The sequence below is a fragment of the Colius striatus genome, chromosome 26 (assembly GCF_028858725.1).
Source record: "Colius striatus isolate bColStr4 chromosome 26, bColStr4.1.hap1, whole genome shotgun sequence".
Classification (NCBI taxonomy): domain Eukaryota; kingdom Metazoa; phylum Chordata; class Aves; order Coliiformes; family Coliidae; genus Colius; species Colius striatus.
Window position 1 is genome coordinate 4069222 of NC_084784.1, and position 18451 is coordinate 4087672.

At 58.9% G+C, this 18451-nt stretch overlaps 3 protein-coding genes across 5 annotated transcripts; all 3 read left to right on the top strand.

Moving 5' to 3' along the window:
- Positions 1 to 987: 987 nt before the first annotated feature.
- Positions 988 to 12733, top strand: PBX4 (PBX homeobox 4). Its single transcript, XM_062015369.1, has 9 exons — positions 988 to 1267; positions 4086 to 4159; positions 8485 to 8726; positions 9115 to 9305; positions 9531 to 9666; positions 10240 to 10396; positions 10567 to 10673; positions 11204 to 11290; positions 11811 to 12733. The coding sequence occupies exons 1-9, from the start codon at positions 1062 to 1064 to the stop codon at positions 11901 to 11903; spliced, it is 1293 nt and encodes a 430-aa protein (XP_061871353.1). The 5' UTR covers positions 988 to 1061; the 3' UTR covers positions 11904 to 12733.
- A 108-nt stretch (positions 12734 to 12841) lies between these two features.
- DSN1 (DSN1 component of MIS12 kinetochore complex) lies at positions 12842 to 16391 on the top strand. The gene is made up of 11 exons (XM_062015710.1): positions 12842 to 12978; positions 13102 to 13147; positions 13826 to 14170; positions 14582 to 14655; positions 14814 to 14886; positions 15101 to 15188; positions 15523 to 15582; positions 15676 to 15747; positions 15828 to 15975; positions 16077 to 16164; positions 16251 to 16391. Exons 1-11 carry the CDS (start codon positions 12892 to 12894, stop codon positions 16331 to 16333), a joined length of 1164 nt encoding a protein of 387 aa, XP_061871694.1. The 5' UTR covers positions 12842 to 12891; the 3' UTR covers positions 16334 to 16391.
- A 52-nt stretch (positions 16392 to 16443) lies between these two features.
- MVB12A (multivesicular body subunit 12A) lies at positions 16444 to 18277 on the top strand. 3 transcript variants are annotated; one of them, XM_062015711.1, is made up of 9 exons: positions 16444 to 16588; positions 16663 to 16755; positions 16836 to 16932; positions 17019 to 17145; positions 17244 to 17351; positions 17494 to 17567; positions 17844 to 17908; positions 17989 to 18039; positions 18134 to 18277. In XM_062015711.1, exons 1-9 carry the CDS (start codon positions 16505 to 16507, stop codon positions 18194 to 18196), a joined length of 762 nt encoding a protein of 253 aa, XP_061871695.1. In that variant the 5' UTR covers positions 16444 to 16504; the 3' UTR covers positions 18197 to 18277. The 3 variants fall into 3 exon arrangements, with proteins under 3 accessions (XP_061871695.1, XP_061871697.1, XP_061871696.1); XM_062015712.1 differs by having other exon boundaries at positions 16484 to 16540; XM_062015713.1 differs by lacking the exons at positions 17989 to 18039; positions 18134 to 18277 and adding an exon at positions 17660 to 17757 and having other exon boundaries at positions 17844 to 17906.
- Positions 18278 to 18451: the final 174 nt, after the last annotated feature.

Consider the following 18451-nt stretch of genomic DNA (forward strand, 5'->3'; position numbering starts at 1 on the left):
GGTTATAACTTGTCAGTTGGCATCTGAAGTCCTGCCTTTAGGTTAGAAATTCCTCTCTCCTCCTCACCCCCTCTCTCTCTTTCTATTTGTGCTGACAGGAGTGAATTCACTTGCTAATTATACCCCAGTCCATTTCCAATCGAATTGCACAGGACAGTTTCTCAGAGAGCTGGAGCCAGCTCCCCCCTTCCCTTGGCTGCATCAGCAAGAACTTTTGCAAGACAATTTAATTTCCTGTCATCTTTTAATCCAGCTCCCTTTCCAAGTCAGCCTGTGCATGGGAAAAGATGGCTCGTTAATCATTTTAGCAAAGGGCTGAGCGCTCCAGCATTGCTCTGCCTCAGCAGTCAGCGTCCCCTGAGCACGGGGTCATCAGTGCTCAGCTGTTCAGGCTGCAGCAGAGACTGAGGGGGGAGCTCATTAACAGTTACCACTGTCTCAATGGTGGGTGTCAGGAGCTTGGGACATCCCTTATTTCTACAGTAGCTACCAACAGGACAAGGTGATGGGATGAAGCTGGAGCACAAACAGTTCAATTGAAAGATAAGGAGAAAGTGTTTCAGTGAGCTGAGGGAGCGCTGTGCCAGGCTGCCCAGGGAGGGTGTGGAGGCTCCTTCCTTGGAGGGCTTCAAGACCCCCCTGGACACGTTCCTGTGTGCCCTGATCTAGGTGAACCTGCTTCTGCAGGGGGTTGTGCTGGGTGAGCTCTGCAGGTCCCTTCCACCCCCGCTATTCTGTGATTCTGTGCTGCCGGGCGGCGCTAGGACCCGGGGCGGGCGGCGCTGGGCGGGCGGCGCTAGGACCCGGCGCTGTGCGGGCGGCGCTAGGACCCGGGGCGGGCGGCGCTAGGACCCGGCGCTGGGCGGGCGGCGCTTTGCGGGCGGCGCTAGGACCCGGCGCGGGCGGCGCTAGGACCCGGCGCGGGGCCGCTCCCGGGGGGCGGGGCGGGGGTCGCGGGGCGGTCCCGGCGGCGGCGGCGGCGCGGGGGGGCCGCGGGAGCTCGGCCCTGTTGTGTGGGAGCCGCGGCGGCCGCAGCGCGCCGGGCCCGCCGCCCCCCGGCCATGGAGGACCCGTCGCGGCTGCTGGCAGCGGCTCACGGCGGCGGGGTGACGCTGCCCGCCGCCATCCCCCCGCCCGCCGCCGCGGATCCGGCCGCTGCTCCCGCACCGGGGCCGCCGCCGCCGCCGCCCGCGCACCACGACACGGGCGACGTCCTGCAGCAGATTATGGCCATCACCGACCAGAGCCTGGACGAGGCCCAGGCCAGGTACCGGCCTCCGGGAGGGGAGGGGGCTCGGGGCCGGCCGCCTTCCCGCGCAGCCCCGCGCCGTGACTCAGCTCTGCGCGGCGGTGCGGGGGCGCGCGGGACGCGGGGCCGATCCGGTCCTCGGCGGGGCCGTGCGGGGAGGGCAGCGGCTGCGGCGGGGGGCGGCGGGGGGAAATCGGGGGGGGGGGGCGAAGTTCCAGCGGGGCTCCCGGTGCTCGGTGTCTTCGCCTCCGCCAGCCGGGGAACGCGTCAGCACCGGGAGGAGGCTCCGGACCCTCGTGCCGAACGTCCCGGTTCTCCGCGCGGGTGATGCCAAACTGCAGCCGGTGGGAACGGGATGGTCCGCGGGGGGGTGTCGGGGACAAGGAGCTCCCGGGGGCTGGTCGCCACCAACAAGAAGTTTCTAGAGGAAAGCACAGGGCGATGGTTCGGCCGCGGGGGCGGTTCGACCCGGCCGGAGCAGCCTGCGAAGGGATTCGGCATCGTGCGAGTCGTTGCCGGTGCCCCGCAGCCGCGGCCGGGCCTGATTGGCGCGGGGTAATTACATGTAATTAGAGGCTGGGCACGAGGGGAAGGTGGAGACTTCCCAGAGCGGGGTCTAAAAACCACCAAAACGCGTTTTTTTGGCCTGTTGACGCCCGTTGGTGGCTGTGCTGCTCCTGCCCGTGGCCCCTCGGCTGCCCCCAGCGCCCCGACGGCCTCGCTGCCCGCCTCAGGATTTTACTTCACCCCCACTGGCGTTGTGTTTGGGTCCAGTTTGGGATCTGCCTCTTGCCAGGGGCCGGATTCCTGCCCGTTGAGGGGGATTCCACGGACCTGAGGAGAACCTGTGTGCTCTGAGGACATCCCAGCGGGGGGTGAAGTCACCTCCTCTGGGTGAAATGACCTCTGTGAGCCGTGCAGGTCGCAGCTGGGACTCTCAGCTCCTTCCCAGCACTCAAGTTGTGCTTTTCTGGGGCTTTATCCCAGGAATAAGCCCCTGGCAGCTCCCGTGTGGGTTCTGCAGGTGGGGACCGGCCCGTAGGTTGTGCGAGAGCTGCTCTTTTTCTCTCACAGTCTCCTCTTTAAGGTGATTCTGAGTGGAATATGCTGAGAGCTCAAGTTTCCAGCCAGGGGTGAGGGCTGAGTGTTGCAGGAGGGTTCAGCGGTGGATTAAATCGGGTTTGCCTTAGAAACGCTGCTCAGCTCCGGCCGGGGCACAACGGGCTTCCCAGGACCCTGCATTTTAAAGCACCTTTGGTTTGTTTTTCAAGTGTAAAGGCACAGCAAGAAAGCTTTTGTGTCCTGGACTAGGAGTGAGTGGGGTTTGCTTAGTCCTTAGCAGCAGAAAGTGAATGGCAGGGCTGGACAAACCCGCCTGGGGCTTCCTGCGCCCCAGGAGCGCGGTGCCAGCCGCCTGCTCAGGGGCTGCTGTGTTTTGGGTGACCCCTTTCCGTGCCCAGCGGAGGCTGGAGGGTTCTTCCAGTGCCTGGAGGAGGGTTTGTTTAAAATCCCAAGTGGCAAACTTGGGTGAAAGTTTCCTTGGGAGGGAGTAAACGTGCTGAGGGCGAGTTTAACGCCGCTCTTCACCTCCTTACGCCGTCACCTCCGAGCTGGTGGCCAGAGGAACGCTGTTCTCTCTGGGCCCTGCGTCTCTCCTGCCCGTGCCCGTGAGCCCCAGGCAGAGAGGACAGCATCAGGCCTTGCAGCAGCTCGTTTTCTCTCCTTCTCCCCCCCCTCCCTCCCCGTTTTCCCCTCGCCAGGCAAGGACAATGGGCCCCGGTCTCCTCAGCTGCCTTTGTTCTCAGGCCTTTCTCTTGGGCTTGATGTCATCAACCCTCAGCAGCCTGGTGGGGTTTATCCATCCTCCTGCTCTGCCCTGGGGGGTGAGCAACCGGTTTTGGTGGTTTTTGTTCAAAGCCTGTGCTGGGGTGGCCTGTGGGGACACCCAGCACCTGTATCTGCACCGTTCCCAGCGGCCACGGCCACGGCTGCTGTGCAGGAAGGACAGGTTGGGTTTACGGACAGAGACCAGCTGAAACCTGGCTATAAAGGTGATTTAAATGTCATTTCCGAACGTGAAAGGGGTGACAAGAAGCAGAAGAGCCTCTCTTGGAGAGCACATTGCAGCCAGCTGCTTGTTCCCTGTAGAAGTTGGGCCGCTGGCCGCCCTGGGTGGTGGGTTGGTGGAGCAGTGCCCACCCCCCTGAGAGACCCCAGCTCCCGGTGGTGTGCTGGCCCGGCACTCACCAGCCCTCAGACGCGTTTCCCACGCAGCACAAGACGCGGTTCCCTGGCTGGGTTAGAGCTCAGGACGGATGCTGTGGCAGTGGTGTCGTTAACATTGTCTTTTCCCGGAGAGAAGGGGGAAAACAAATGCTGTAAGAGCCTGAGGAAGGCCCAGAGAGCAGATGTGGTGGGAGCTGTACTGAGGTGCTGCTGCCAGAACCTGCTGCTTGGTGCACCACGAGTCGGTGAGGGCTGCTTGTGTGGTTCCCACTGGTCAGGATCTATATGCTCTAAACCCCTTTCTTCCTACCTTTTGGACAGATTCCCTTGTGAGATGTTATGGAAAGGTGCCAACACAAGAAGGAACTTTCATCCCCACGTGTAAAACGTGCTTTTGGCTCACCCTGAGTTGCTCCCAGCAGGATTCTGCTTTTTAAGGCCTGGATGTTGGTTTCTGGTTTGTTGCTGCTGCTGCCCGATGTGACACTTCAATGAGCCGCATCCCCAGAGCCTGCCCGTGTCCTCCTCAGTCCCCTGCGGGCGCTGGGCTTCATCCAGGTCCCCGTTGCTCTGGCGGCCTCTGCTCAGGCTTTTTCTCCTTCTGTTTCAGGAAACACGCCTTGAACTGCCACAGAATGAAGCCTGCTCTCTTCAGCGTGCTCTGTGAGATCAAGGAGAAAACAGGTGTGTTGGTGTCTTTCCTGGCCTCTGCTTCCCCAAAGAAACCCGCCTCCAGCCCCAGTTAGAAACCCGCCTCCAGCCCCAGTTAACGTGGTTCCTGCTCCCCCTGATAAGCCTCTACAGCTCCAGGCTGCTTCTGCAACACTTGGCTTAACCATAGAGGCATTTAGGTCGAAAAGACCTTTCAGATCCTCTCCCTGAAGCTGGAAGTAGTTTCTGACGTGGCTTTTGGGGGAGAACTACGCTGCCCGTTGTGGTCGTGGCGGATCTGTGGGTTGGGGTGTTTTGGTGGGTAGCTGGAGGAGCTGGAGCAGTCCTGAACCACTCTGCAGTCCAGAGCTGAACAAGTCACTGTTACGGGGGGAGGAGGCAGTGGGGGTCCTGGGAAACAGAAGTGGCAGGGAATGGAGCTGCCGTGGTGAGGGGCAGAAGCACGGGGCGGGGGTTTGGTTCTGAGCCGCCAGGGGTCTGCTCACACACAAACACTTCAGCAGAGGTGTCTGCCTGTCTGATTTCTGTAAGTGGCAGAGGATTCTGGTGGGCTTTGCTTTTGGGGAATAACTGCTTTCATTGGTAATTAAAATGGGGAGGGGCGTTTGGGGGGCTCTTTGTTTTCATTCAACATCCCAAACCCCCATCTGTAGCGTTATTCCTTTGCCTCAAAATCCCCCATCTGGCTGTGCTCCCCTCTGCCCCCAAACGAGGGGCTGCACAGCTCTGTCCCCTGCTGTGCCCTTGTTTCTGGAGAGTTGGTGGCCTGTGTTCTGCATCAGCCAGAGCAGGGCTGTGTGTTCCCTGCCTGCGCTGCTCTGTCCGTCCTTACACCGGCTCTTTCACCTGGGTCTGGTGGTTTTGCCTCCTGCGTTTCACTGACTGAAAGAGCCGCTTCCCTGGGCTCCACACACTCGCAGGAGCAGGCTCTGGTAGCGGTTTGCTTTGGTCTTGGAGGTTTCTGAATGTCTGGTGGCTCTGTCTACTCCTTATTTAAATTACGGGGAGCAGATGTTCGGGCTTCGAGCGAACAAAAGCCCGGACGTACCGCAGCACAAGGTTTGGGGCTTTCTTTGTGGCCCAGGCACACAGGCTCCTCTCCCAGCTCGGAAATCGGTTTCAAACGTGTTGTTGTTCCTCCTCCTCCTCCTCCCCCCACCCTCCCTCCCCATCTTTCCTCCCTTCTTTGTTGGCATCACTCACAATAAGGCAGGGTGAGCCCTGCGCGTGACGCCTGGAAGGGGCCACGGGGTTGTCCCCAGTGCCCAGTCATTAACAAGAGATCACTAATTACTCTCTGCAACCCACACAGATTCGGCCACGTTTGTTGTTTTGTTGCTGTCCCCCAGTGACCTGAATCCCTTCTGCATTTTCATGCAGCTATGGCAAACCCAGGTGTTTATTTGTGAGTGACCTGCCTGCAGCACGTGCAGCCACCCGGAGAGGCACCTGAGCTGAGGCACCCTCCTTAGATATTTGTTCTGGGGGAGGGAGGGGGACTCCCAGAAGCATTTGGAGTGTTTTTCATCTGTTGCAGCAGCCAGGGGCTTTGCTGGCTGGGGTGCACCTCAAGCTGTGTGAATGCAAACACAGCAGAAGTCAGTGCAGCACCTGCAGTGTTAAAGATGCTCTGGGCGGGGGGGAAAGGTGTTTGGGTTCAGAAAGGAGGTTGTGGTTGCATTAGCTCAGCTGCCATCAAACAAAAAAGCTTTCTCAGTGTGATTTGTGGACTGGCAAATCGAGGAAACCCTTCTGGCTGGATCAACCAGGAGCTGGGGCTTAGGCAGAGTTACTGGATCGACATTTTCAAGTGTAAGATGTGGGATGGAACCTCCTGGGCAAGACAGAGACTGAGGAGGGTGCAGGTCCAGCACCTCCCTGCCTGCTTCCTTGCGCTCCCCACCGCTGTTTCACACCTCACTCGGGACAGATGGTTTGTCTCCAGCCCCGGTCCCGCAGGTTTTGGCTCTCGTGTGTAGTCCCAGCCCAACGGGGGCTGTTCTTGCCCTGGTGCGTGTTACTCGCCCCGTGAAGGCAGATGGAAAGGAGAGCAAGTCTGAGCCTCCCTTCTGCGCTCACAACGCCTGTCACTTATGTTTGGGTACCAGCGATGTCGTGCAGTTCGTTACAGACCTGCAACTCGCTAATTAATGAGATGTAAATACGTTGTGATGATTGCATTTGCATAGCGAGTGAGGCGCCGGCACCTTGGCTTGCGAGGCGCTTTAATTAAAGATTAATTGGAAATGATGGGGATTTCATTTTGCTCAGTGTGATGATTTGATGGGTACCTGGAAGGTGACGTGCCGGGGAATGTGATGCCAGTGCAGCCTCTGGGAGGGACTCCTTTGGGTCAGCCTGGGGCTTCTCTTCACCAGCCACCCCTGGAAGTGCTGGGTGATGGATCTCAGCGAAGGGTTTGAGTCTTAGGCCGGGATTCTCTCGGGCAGTGGCTGTGCTCCAACTCCAGTCACTTGGCATCTCGACTCCAAGCCTTGAGTATTGAATTAGAGTTGTTGCATGCTCTTGAACTACCTAAAACTTGGTGGTCAGAAGGCTTCTGTGTCTGGAGACATCACGAGGCAGTCGCTGGTAAACGCTGCGCAAGGACGGGCCCGTGGAACGAGTCGGCGTTGACTCAGCTGCTTTTTATTTACTGGGGTCACTTTTTCCCTCCCTTTGTCATCCTTTTCATTTAACGAAATGTAGTTCTTCCAGAAGCCTGGAGCACACAGAGTTGTGAATCCCACTGTGCAGACAGCTCTGAGTGAACCTGAGGTGACTTACGGCCTGTACGGGCGTTGTTGCCGGTGGAAGAGACTAGAAATGAAAACAAGACCCAAGCAAGAGGTTGCAGGAGATGGTGGCTCTGACTTCAAACTGCTGCCTGTGGTGGTGCTTCCTGGGGAGGTCGTGTTCCAGCTCTGGCACTTGTGAAGGTGCAGTTCCACCAAAGGCTTGGAGGGAGCAGGTTGGGCGGGCCGAGCGCTGCAGCCGTGGGCTCGTGGCTCTGCTCACCTTTCAGAGCCTTCCTTAAACACGAGGTTGGAAAACGCAGTTTAGGGTCTGGTGGTGGTGGTGAACTTTCTAGTTTCTTGAGCCCAGGCAACCTGAGTCTTCCCTCCAGGCTGGGAAGGTGCTTTACACATGCTTTTCAGCAGTCAACTCGATGAGCTTACGTGTAATTGATGATAACTAATGTCTAATTACCATAATTAGACAAGTGGCATAAAATTAAGCTGCAGCTGGGAGCTTGACTTCAACACGAGGTACTCTGATATGCATCACAATGCCTATAAAAAGATGCTGGGGCAGAAGGACCTTCAAGGAGGAAGGTGACACCCAAAGCCTTGTGCCAGTCCAAGTAGCCAAGCCAAGTCCTACCAGAAGGACCCGGGAGCAAGTGGCCCCTGGTCAACTCTCTGCTGGCTCTCCTGGGCAACAGGAGAGCTGGGGCTTCTTAGAAACACAACCCCGAGGACAGGTAACCCCCCTTTTTCACTGTGTGTGTCCATCTCCTGTGAGTTTCACCCAGCAAAGGGCTGTGCAGTGGATGCCCTGCTGGCTGTGTTTAAGAAGGCATTAGTCTTCATTCCCTAATGAGTCAGGGAAGCCACTGACTTTTCAGACAGTCCACCCTTTCCTCCCTGATGCTCCACAGTCCCCCCAACACCATGCTACAGCTATTTCTGCCTCACCTTTCCCCCTCCTGACACTGGGAAGGTGCTGAGGACACCTGGGTCGCGGTGGCAGAGCAGAGTCGGGTCTGTGGCCACTCCAGAGCTTCAGAACCGTGCAGTAACTTCTGCATAAACCTGTGAAAAGCCAGGCCCAGCAACAGGCTGCTTGTGTATTAAGAAGTGCTGTGGTCTTAGATGAGCTATTTTTGGTTTTGGCCTACAAAATGCCCCAAATTCTTTACCAGCTGCTGTAAATCCTCATCGGTTGCTGAGCTGGGTTTGTGGAACGTGAGGTGAGGCAAACTGGCTTCTGGTGCGTTGTTTTGTTCGTGTTGCTTCAGATTCTGACAGATTTGAAGTGAACAGATGTATAAATTCAGCACTGTTAAAAGACTTGGAGTGTGTGGAGCAGAGCTGTGTCCCTGGCTTGTACAGCAGGAGAGGTCCAACAGTATCCTCCTGTGTTTTGATGTGTGAGCCTCTCGCCTTTGTTCAGCGCTCCCTCCTCTCTCTCCCTTTGAGCTCCAGACCTGCTCAAGCCTCTGAAGGCTGCTGAAATGCTTTGTGAGAACCGAAGCAGATGCTCCTTCCCCCCACACCCACCCCCAGCCTTGCCTTCAGAAATAACCTTCTGATTCCCTCTCTGTGTTTATCCAGTGTTAAGTATTCGTGGTATTCAGGAAGAAGATCCCCCAGATGCTCAACTAATGAGACTAGATAACATGTTGCTGGCAGAGGGTGTCTCCGGGCCCGAGAAAAGAGGAAGAGGAGGACCGATGGCTGTAGCAGCAACATCAGGTGGCTGTCCAAATGACAATAGCATTGAACACTCTGACTACAGGGCCAAGCTGTCACAGATCCGACAGATATACCACTCTGAGCTAGAGAAATATGAACAGGTGATCTTTCTGCATGGAAGAGTTTTTATCGTCTCGATTGCGAAATAACCGCTTTTTTCCCTTGGTGTTGGTTTTGAGAACAGAACAGGCAGTGGTGATGGATTCAGGCGAACGTGAGGGGTGTCGAGTGCAGTGCAAAGCTTATCTCAAAGTGTTTCAGAAGCCAGGTGAAGGTGGAGGGACTGGACATCAAACTGAAGATTGCAAATGTCTCGTTTCTCTTTGTTGCCTCGTTGTTTTTCTTTCAAGGGTAAACAGAGTAAAGCTGAAGCGTGGGAGCTCCTCTGAAGTGTTTCGGGTTAAATCTGTTCTTGCTGGGGAGAGGGATCTCGGGGGCGCCTCGCTGTGTGTGGGTGCAAACTGCGTGTGTGTGTGTGTGTGTGGGCAGGCGTGCAGCGAGTTCACCACGCACGTGATGAACCTGCTTCGGGAGCAGAGCAGGACGAGGCCGATTTCGCCCAAAGAGATCGAGCGCATGGTGAACATCATCCACGGCAAGTTCAGCACCATCCAGATGCAGCTGAAGCAGAGCACGTGCGAGGCCGTCATGATCCTGCGCTCGCGCTTCCTCGACGCCAGGTACCGCGGCGCGGCGCCGGGAGGTTCCTCCCACCCGCGGCTCGCTTCGTCGCCACACGGTTTGCCCCCCGTGATAACGCCACGACACCCCTGTAGCTCCGCTCAATCCTCGCGTTCCCCTTCAAGCCAAACGCGGTTTAGAGGTGGGAGGGGGAAGCCCACGTTGTGCTCTGCTCTCTGAGGCCGTTTGAAGGGGAATAACTAATTACTGGTGATTAATTACAGGCGCAAACGGCGTAACTTCAGCAAACAGGCCACAGAGGTGCTGAATGAGTACTTCTACTCGCACCTGAGCAATCCTTACCCCAGTGAAGAGGCCAAAGAAGAGCTAGCAAAGAAAGGGGGCATCACGGTTTCACAGGTAGGACGGGTTGCTCTGGCCTTAAGTGGTTTGTTTCAACTCGAGCTCCCAGCCGGGCCGGGAGCGGATGGAGAGCAAAGCCCTGCAGAGAGGGGTTGGGGTGTCAGTGGCAATGTGCCCTGGCAGCCAGGGCAGCATCTGCCTTGTGCTGAAGGGCTGAGGGAGCTGGGGCTCTGCAGCGTGGAGGAGCCCGAGGGCTGAGCCCGTTCACAGGGGGATGGAGCCAGGCTGTGCTCAGGGATGGCCAATGACAGGACGAGGGGAAATGGTGATAAGCTGCAACATCAGAGCTTCCAAAGACACACAAGGAAGGGTTTCTTCCCTGTTGAGGTGAAGGAGCACTGGAAGGGGCTGCCCTGATGGGCTGTGGGGTCTGGAGGCATTCAGACCCCCCTGGATGAGTTCCTGTGTGCCCTACTCTACGTGCTCCTGCTCTGGCAGAGGAGCTGCAGCTTTCCAGGTCCCTTCCAACCCCTGAGATTCTGTGATGCTGTGTCCCAGGTGGAGGGCGGGGATGGTACAGGGGGAGCTGCGGTGGTTTGAGCAGATGCTAACAGGGATTTATGTCTCCAGGTTTCCAACTGGTTTGGTAACAAGAGAATTCGATACAAAAAAAACATGGGGAAGTTCCAGGAAGAAGCGAATATTTACGCTGCAAAAACAGCCGTGGACGCAACCAACGTCGTGGCTCAAGGCAACCAGGCAAACTCACCATCGACACCAAACTCAGGTGAGGGGGGAGCCTGGCTGCTTGCAAGTCTCCAGTTGCCTCTTGTGACAATTAGTGCCACGGTGTTTGAAACCAGGTTGTCTCTGTCTTTTAAACATGATATTCACTGAAAGAACCATTTTTGGTGGGTTTGAAAACAGCTGTGTGTGTGTTTGTGTGGTTGTTTCCAGCTTCCTCTGGCTCTTTTAAGATGACAGCTTCTGGAGATTCGTTTATAAACCTGCAGTCCTTGACTTCCTACCAGAGCTCCCCGGTGGGAGCCAACGTGCAGTCGCAGGTCAGTGAGGGGAAGAAATAAACCCACGTGTCCTCAGCAGTGAGGGGAGGGTTAAACTGCCATTTCTCTGCCCTTTACGTGGTAGGAAGGGGTTGCCCAGGGAGGTTGTGGACACTGTCCACACTGACACTAAATTAACCTGCTGTGACTCCTCTGTCCCGTGAAGTTTACATTAATGAACGTGTGCTTTCTCTGTTTAGCATCACCAGAATGTATTTCTCCCGTGAATGCTGTTGCTTACCACGAGTTAAGCTTCCTGCTGAGTTCCTAAACACAACCTGGACTGCACAAAATCCACTCCTCTGCTACACAGAGCTATAGGTGATAGGCTCAAATTCTGCCCGACAATGAACTAGTCCATATAGCTCAGTTAACAGCAAGAAACTGCAAACAAAACATTTCCACCTGCAAGAAAACCTGCCTCTTACTTAAAGGCTTTTTGGCCCAACAGATACGTCCTGGGTGCTGCTGCAGTCCTTGCGCTTGCCTTCCTCCCCTTACCCTTCTCCTTCTGTGGCATCTCGTTCCAGATGGATTCCTTACATCACGTCATACACCAGACAGGAAGATACGACACGATCGTGGGGAACCCTTTGTACACAACGCAGCGCTTAGATGTAAGATGTGCTGAGGCTTGACTGACCTGAAACACCGGCTCTGCCCGACACTGGCTAGGGACCTGTGCGTCGATGCTGACCTTTTATTCCCCCTCATGTGTCTGATGTGGGGATAGAAAAAAGAGGGAAAAGAGACACTTTAATACCCCAGCTTTTCCCTCTCTGAGACTCGAGTTAAAATTCTCCCTTTGCTCACCAGTGTGTGCACTTGAGGTAACTCTTGCTGTGAGGAGAGGGCACGAGGAGTAACACTGAAATCGGGGTGGGGGAAGAGGTTTTGTGGGATAATCTTGGAATGTGCTTTGCCAGAGCCAGTTATGTGTTTATTTCCTCACAAAAGCACCGTTTCCTGGAAACATTTCACCCTGTAAACACGTTTAAATATTTACCCTTGAACAGGTTTACAGGTGTCGCCCGTCAACATTTAAACCTGTAAACATCAACCCCCGTGAAACACGTACTTTTTTCTGTCTGAAAGCAGTTCCTTAAAGATTTAACAATCTATTTACTCTCCCTTCAGGCTAATGGCAGCTGGCAGGATGCTACCACCCCTTCATCAATCACTTCACCTGCCGGAGACCCTGGAAGTGTTAATTCGGATGCTTCTAATTAAGTTTTTAGGACCTATCGATGAGAGGAAAGAGGTCATTAGTGTAATTTGTCAATGTTGCTCTTTTGCCAATACTATTGTTTGTACAACTTGACACACACAGCTAATTACCTCAGAAAAACAAACCCTGGAACCAATAGAAGATTGTGATTACGATGATACCTCTCTCTACCTCTCAGCCTCATGCAGTCGAGTTCTTTTCACTCAAAGCCCATTGGGATGTGGAATTGTTTTGGGAGAACTTGCTTTTTCCTGACCAAATTCATCTCTTTTTGTTCAAAACAAAAAGTGTGGGTTTTAGGGTAAGAATCTGAAGGTTTTGTCTGTCCTAGAACTCGGCTGAAGGAAATTGACTCGTTTTAGTTTCCATGAATTGGTTTCGGTTGGGGTTTTTCTTTTTTTACTCTGAAGTTTCTGTTCTAGTTGGTAGCTGCTCCCCCTTATCCCCCTGTATTGTAACTGTTATGCCGTCCTCTGTCTTGTAATTTTGTATAGGGGAAAAGACAAAAAAGACAAAAATCAGCTTTTCGTACAAAGTAGGGAATGATTCTGAGCTAACGAACCAGAACGTGGCTGTACCAAAACCCTCACTGGACTTTGCTCTCGGGGTAAGACCTTTATGTGTCCATCCCACATAATTCCAACTTAAACGTCTAGTGAAAAATAAACCAAGAAACGAAGGAAAAACGACCCCAAAACAACGACCCCCCCCCCCCCCGCGCCCACGCACCTGCCTTTCCTCACGGATGAGAGGGTTCTGCGCATCTCTCAACACAGAGTCCGCCCCTTGCGGTTGAGATTTTATCAAAGATAATAAACTTCCAAAGCCTTTTTTTTTTTTTTTCCCCTTTTCTGGGTGTTTTTTGTCGGTGGGGGGGGGCGGCGCGCGCCGCCTCAGGAAAAGGGCGGGAAGGGGCGGGGCGCGCGCCGCCTCAGGAAAAGGGCGGGAAGCCGGGAGGGGGGCGGCGCCATCTTCCCGCTGGGCCCTGCGATGGCGGAGCCGTTAGTGAAGGGTCCCGGGACCGACGCTGAAGCCGCCGCCGCCGCTTCTCCGAGTCCTTGCGGTGGGTCGGAGGAGGTGAGTGCGGGAGGGACGGGGCACGGAAGCCGTGTGGGCTGGAGGGGGCCGCGCTGAGGCCTCGCAGCCGCTGTAACGGAGGTTTCCGCCCGCCCTCCCCGCCTTTCCCCCGCCGCTCCTCAGGGCTCTCCCGGCTCGGCGCCGCCCGCGGCTCACGGAGCCGGCTCAGGTAAGGGCGGAGCGGAGCGGGACGGGAGGGCGCGATGGGGCCGTGCAGAAGGGCGTCGGTTGCCGGGAGGGAGAAGCAGAGGCCGTGAAGCGGTGACCGGCCGCCGCGCCTCAGCCGCTGCTGCCCCGAAGCGCAGAGAAAGAGGCGAGAGCCTGTGTGTGCTGGTGGGAAAGGGCTGAGCAACAGCCAGCAGCGTGCCCAGGGGAGGGTGAGCTGGGAGCTGAGGGAGAAATGTGTCCCTGAGAGGGGTGTGAGCCCCTGTGCCAGGCTGCCCAGGGAGCTGGGGCAGTGCCCAGCCCTGCAGGGACCCCAGAGCCGTGGGGCTGAGGGAGAAATGGAGCCCTGAGAGGGGTGTGAGCCCTGTGCCAGGCTGCCCAGGGAGCTGGGGCAGTGCCCAGCCCTGCAGGGACCCCAGAGCCGTGGGGCTGAGGGAGAAATGGAGCCCTGAGAGGGGTGTGAGCCCTGTGCCAGGCTGCCCAGGGAGCTGGGGCAGTGCCCAGCCCTGCAGGGACCCCAGAGCCGTGGGGCTGAGGGCTCAGTGGTGGCCGTGGCAGGGGGAGGGCTCAGAGCTGGGCTCCAGCAGCTCCAGGGGCTTTTCCCAACCCAGGTAATTCTATGAATCCCTGGGAAAGACTCTTTCTGCTCTGTTAAGGTGTCGATGGTGTCTGTTTGTCTCAGATCCCGGCCCTGAAGAGAAGAAAGCGGATCCTGAGCACTTCCTAAAGCCGCCTTCTGGAACAGCTGTTGGCAAGAAGGGGCCGAGTCCCTGTGAGACCAGAGTGGCCACAAGGAGAAGATCTCATGGCAGTCCCAGCCCGAGGAAAAGCCCCCTCAGCCCTCGTCTCAAGAGGCTGTCTCCCTGGAGAGACAATCCCAGGAGAGACCAGGCATCCAGCTCCTTCCACCTGACCCCGAGGTTGCTGGTGGCTGCTCCTCAGGCCAAGCGTCGCTCCTGGTGCCGCTCCAGCCTGAAGGGGACGAAGCGCAGGAGGTCTCTGCCCCCCCTGCACCAGGATGTCACTGGTACTGCTGCCCTCCTGCCCCCTCCTGTCCTCCCCAGAGGCTCGTGGGGCTGCCAGGGGGGTTCCTTTCCTTTCCCAGGGGGTGACAACAGGGTGATGCTGCAGTGGCAGTGATCCTGGGGTGCTGGAGGTTCAAAGGGGCTGCTGCCTCAGCAGCTTCTGTAGAGCAGCGATTCACTGTCTCTGCCTTTTGATTTCTGTGGCTGAGCCTCAAGTGGTGACTTGGCTTTGTTAGGAACTCTCGTCTCCCCTTTCCTCTCCTCCCATAGCCTGCAAACAGCATTCCTGGACAGCCACAGCCCTCAGGAACGCTCCAGACACTTGCAGTTGGGTGTGAAGGGAATTGCTCAGCAATAACTTTGTTCTGGTTTTGTTTCCTGTTGTGTTTTTTTGGGTGTTTTTCTCCCCCCAGAGTTAAGCAAATCCATCAGCTTGGATCTGCCAGAGACAGACAGACTTTCTGTGCTGCTCTTATCCAGTTTCCAGGTGAGAAAACACAATTCCTCCCCTCTTGCCTTTCTCCTGCCACTAAAGGAACGTCCTGATCTGTGCCCCCCGTGTTGAGAAGCGTGGGCTGGGGGAGGAGGGGCTGTCAAAGCCCTCAGGGCTGGCTCCTGACACCTCCTTTATCCATCTTCCCCCAGTTTTCTGCACAGAAGCTGGAGCAGGTCTTGAAGCAGACAGAAGGCTTTAGCCCTGAGGCTTTCTCAGCCCATGGTAAGGTGGGATGTGCCCAGCAGCAGGGGTGGTCCTGAGCTCAGAAACACCTCAGCAGGGACTCAGCTGCCTTCTGGAACTGTGGGGAGGGGACCACAGGCTCAGGGGATCCCTGAGGTGGGAAAGCCACCCATCCCAGCACAGAGGGACGGGCAGGGGGTGTCGTGGGTGTCCCAGGCCGTGTCTGATGGGCTCCCCTGTGCCTCTCACACAGCCCAGGCGCTGGCTGCAGACCTGAATCGACTGGTGCAGAAGATGAGGCGGGATGGGACGCTGCAGGGCTGCGTGGAGAAGCCTCAGGGGTGAGGGCTGGGGCGGATCCTGCCCACAAAACCCACCTCTGAGCCCCTCACCCTGCAGCAGGAACCTTCCTGTGTCGCTCAGACACTCCCCCTTGCCCATGGCGGGGTCTGGAGGGGGGGAACAGCCCCATTCCTGGAGCCTCTTTGTGTGGCTTTGCTCTCTCTGCCCTGAGTCTGCAGAGCAACCCCTGGACTGTTTGGGGCTGATCCCAGGGGGGCTGTTGAGTGTTTTCTCCTCTGTTCTGCAATTCCACCCCCTAAACCGTGTCCAGAGCCCTCTGGCACAGGTTTGGGACCCCCCTGGATCCCGCTGACCCCCCTCCTTGTGCCGTAGGGTCGTGCTGGATTCGGCTCTGGACGAGTCGGTGGCCCAAGTCAAAGAGCACATGGCCAGGTGGGTTGAAGCGCTGAGGCGGCTTTGGGGAGGGGGCAGCCCTGGGGGCTGTTGTGGCCTCAGCCCGTGGTTCTGACGCTGGCTGTGCCGCAGGTTCACGGCCGAGTGCGAGTCCTGGGACCAGCTGCTGCTGCGCTTCCAGCAGAGCGCCGAGGCCACGGCCAGGTGGGCACCTCACCCCTCCTGCAGCCCTGCGGGCAGGGACAGGAGGGAAACGACCCTTCCCTGGGGGGGTTTCTTTGCAGGCAGCTGGAGCACAGCAGGAAGAGCCCGGGGCAGGCAGAGCCTCCCGACTACCTCCACACCTCCCAGGCCCAGGTCCTGGGCAGCAAACCCAACTACCAGCAGATCCTGGATGAGCAGGGCGAGGTCCTGAGCTGCGTGGAGCTGGCGGTGAGGGGCTGGGGGCTGCCCCGGGGCTGCAACCTTCCTCCTGCCCCGCCACAGCTCCCGGGTTCGGGGGGTTTCACCGGGGTTTTGCCGCTGCTTTGCAGGTGGACGAGCTGCAGCAGGCGGTGAGGCTGCTGCGGGCCTTCGGCGAGGACGGGCGGCAGCGGCTCCGCTGCCTCTCGGAGCAGCTCGGTGCGTGCCGGGGCGGGGCCGGGCGCCTTAACCCGCCGCTGGCCGCCCTTGGGCCCTCGGTGACGGCTGTTTTCTCCCCTCCCCAGCCTCCCGGACGTTCGGGCGCCTGGAGGCGTCCCCGGCGCGGAAGCTGCTGGCGGCCGGGCCGGGGCCGCCCCCGGCGCGCTGAGCTCGGGCTCAATAAAGGCGGCGGGAGCCGCTTCCCCCGCGCTTCCGCCTTCGAGGCTCTGGCGGCCGTTGATTGGGCGCCGCGCGTGTCGCTCAGCGCCGCCAGCCAATCGCCGCCGCGCTCGGTGTCGCGCCGCCCAATAGCGGCTGAGGGGGCGGGGCCACGGGAGCGATGGCGGCGACGGAGGCGGCGGCTCCGCTGAGCGGGGTGGGCTTGGCCGCGACCCCCGAGGCCGCCCCGGCCGGCTGGACCGCGGTACGAGCGGGGGGAAGCCCCGCGGGCGCGCCCGGAGCTGCCCCGCGGCCGCCTGACCCTGCCCCTGCCCGCAGATCACCGCCAGCGTGGAGGGCGCCGCGGCCAACCTGGGCAAAGGCTTCGGGCACAAGGGCGGCGCGTTCCTGTGCGTGAGCGGCGGAGCCGAGGTGCGGGGCGGGACCCGGGCGGGGGGCCGGGGCGGGGGGCAGCCGGGGGCCGGTGCCGAGCCCCGTGCGGTCCCGTCCAGGCGGCTCCCGGGCCCGTGGTGACCGACGTGCTGGTGCTGAGCGAGCGGAGCCCGCAGCCCCCGGGGTACACCCGCGCCCCCGAGTTCCCGGAGCTTCGTAAGTGTGCGTGTGAGCGAGTGCGTGTGTGCCGCGCCGGGGGCTGCGCGCCCCGCGACCCCCTGGCCCCGCTCCTCCCCCCGCAGGCCCCGGCCTCTCCCGGAAGAAGCGGCTCTACGTGAAGCTGTCGCCGCCGGCCGCCGCCGCCACGGCCGTGTTCGCGCTGCAGCTGAGCTCCAGGAGCAAAGCCCTCCCGCACCACATGAAGATAGGGTACGGGGCAACCCGCCTCCCTCCTCCTTACCCCGCCCCAGACCCACGGCCGCTGCCCCGCACGGCCAAACCCTGCGGGGCCGCGGTTTATTTTCCAGGGAAGTGGGTAATTTTGCCATCTGGTGTAAGAAGGGGCCGGTGGTGAGAGCCCCGGCCGAGGGGCAGCCGCTCAGCGCCGGCCTCAAGCAGCTCTCGCTCTCAGACCAGTACGTAGCCCATCGTTAACCCCCGCTCCAGCTTTACCCGAGCCAGTCCAGGGCTGGGGACAAACCCCGTGTCTGCTGGGGCCACCTCGTGGTTCCCAGCTCTGGGGCTCGTGGTCCCAACCAGGCTCCTCTCCGGGCGCAGGTCGGCTCGAGGCGGCGTCCGCCGTGGCCCTGAGCACGAGGCCCTGGCCGACTCCTCCATCTACGGCCTCTCGGGTAAATCCTTCCTCCCTCTGGCCCCAGAGCAGGGGCTGTGGCGGCATCTCCCCCTCACCACCCCAACCTCAGCCTCGTCCTGCCCTCTGCAGCTGGGAGTGGAGCTCGTTTGGAGGCGAAGCCTTTCTCCTCTCCCTCCCTGGGACTCATGCCTTGCTTCAATTAAGACATTCCCCCTCCAGCTCTTCAGGTGCCAAAGTGGTGCCTCAGCTCTCCAGTCACTTTGCAGAGCAGCTCCTGGGCCATCCCTAAAGCTTCTCTCCCTTCTCCCCCCAGCTATGGACGGCGTCCCCTTCGCCCTGCACCCCCGCTTCCAGAGCAAGCTCCGCTCCTCCAGCACCGTGAGTCTTCCTCCAGCTCGGTCCCACGCTGCCTCTGACCAGCCTTAACCGACTGAGCCTCTGCCTCTCTCCTTTCCCAGGGCAGCCTCGCGGATCTGAGCGTCAAGTCGCTCGCATACATCGAGCGGGAGGTGAAGCGGCCTTTGGGGCGGGCTGGGGTCGTGTCCCGCGTTCCCCACGCCCCGGGGGCTGGTGCTGAGCCTCTGTCTCGGTTTCTGGTTGCAGTACGATTACGGGTTCGTGGTGGAAAGGACGGCGGCCGCCCGGCTGCCCCCTGGCGTCTGTTAATGCCGGAGCTGAAGCAGCATCATCCGGCCCCAGCAGCCGCCTGGGGACAGAAATTAAAGGCGTTTCTCTTCTCCCCCGCCACACTCGTTCTGAAATGCTTTTGGGACACGGAGCTGCGGGGGTTGGGACTCGCAGCGACTCCGGGTCTCGGTCGGGGCTTGTTCTCCTGCTCACCAGCCACAAGCTCTTTATTCCACCCCCCTCTCAGCCACCAGAACCAGCCCCGAGCTCCGGCCCCCACAAAGGAAGCTCCCA

Bases quoted from the DNA above. Each gene is read 5' to 3' on its own strand.
- PBX4 (XM_062015369.1), top strand. From the start codon at position 1,062: ATGGAGGACCCGTCGCGGCTGCTGGCAGCGGCTCACGGCGGCGGGGTG. The intron at 9,306-9,530 runs GTACCGCGGCGC...GATTAATTACAG, and splicing joins TCGCGCTTCCTCGACGCCAG to GCGCAAACGGCGTAACTTCA. The intron at 10,674-11,203 runs GTCAGTGAGGGG...ATCTCGTTCCAG, and splicing joins GAGCCAACGTGCAGTCGCAG to ATGGATTCCTTACATCACGT.
- DSN1 (XM_062015710.1), top strand. From the start codon at position 12,892: ATGGCGGAGCCGTTAGTGAAGGGTCCCGGGACCGACGCTGAAGCCGCC. The intron at 13,148-13,825 runs GTAAGGGCGGAG...TGTTTGTCTCAG, and splicing joins GGCTCACGGAGCCGGCTCAG to ATCCCGGCCCTGAAGAGAAG. The intron at 14,171-14,581 runs GTACTGCTGCCC...TTCTCCCCCCAG, and splicing joins CCTGCACCAGGATGTCACTG to AGTTAAGCAAATCCATCAGC.
- MVB12A (XM_062015711.1), top strand. From the start codon at position 16,505: ATGGCGGCGACGGAGGCGGCGGCTCCGCTGAGCGGGGTGGGCTTGGCC. The intron at 17,146-17,243 runs GTACGGGGCAAC...TTTATTTTCCAG, and splicing joins CCGCACCACATGAAGATAGG to GGAAGTGGGTAATTTTGCCA. The intron at 17,568-17,843 runs GTAAATCCTTCC...TTCTCCCCCCAG, and splicing joins CTCCATCTACGGCCTCTCGG to CTATGGACGGCGTCCCCTTC.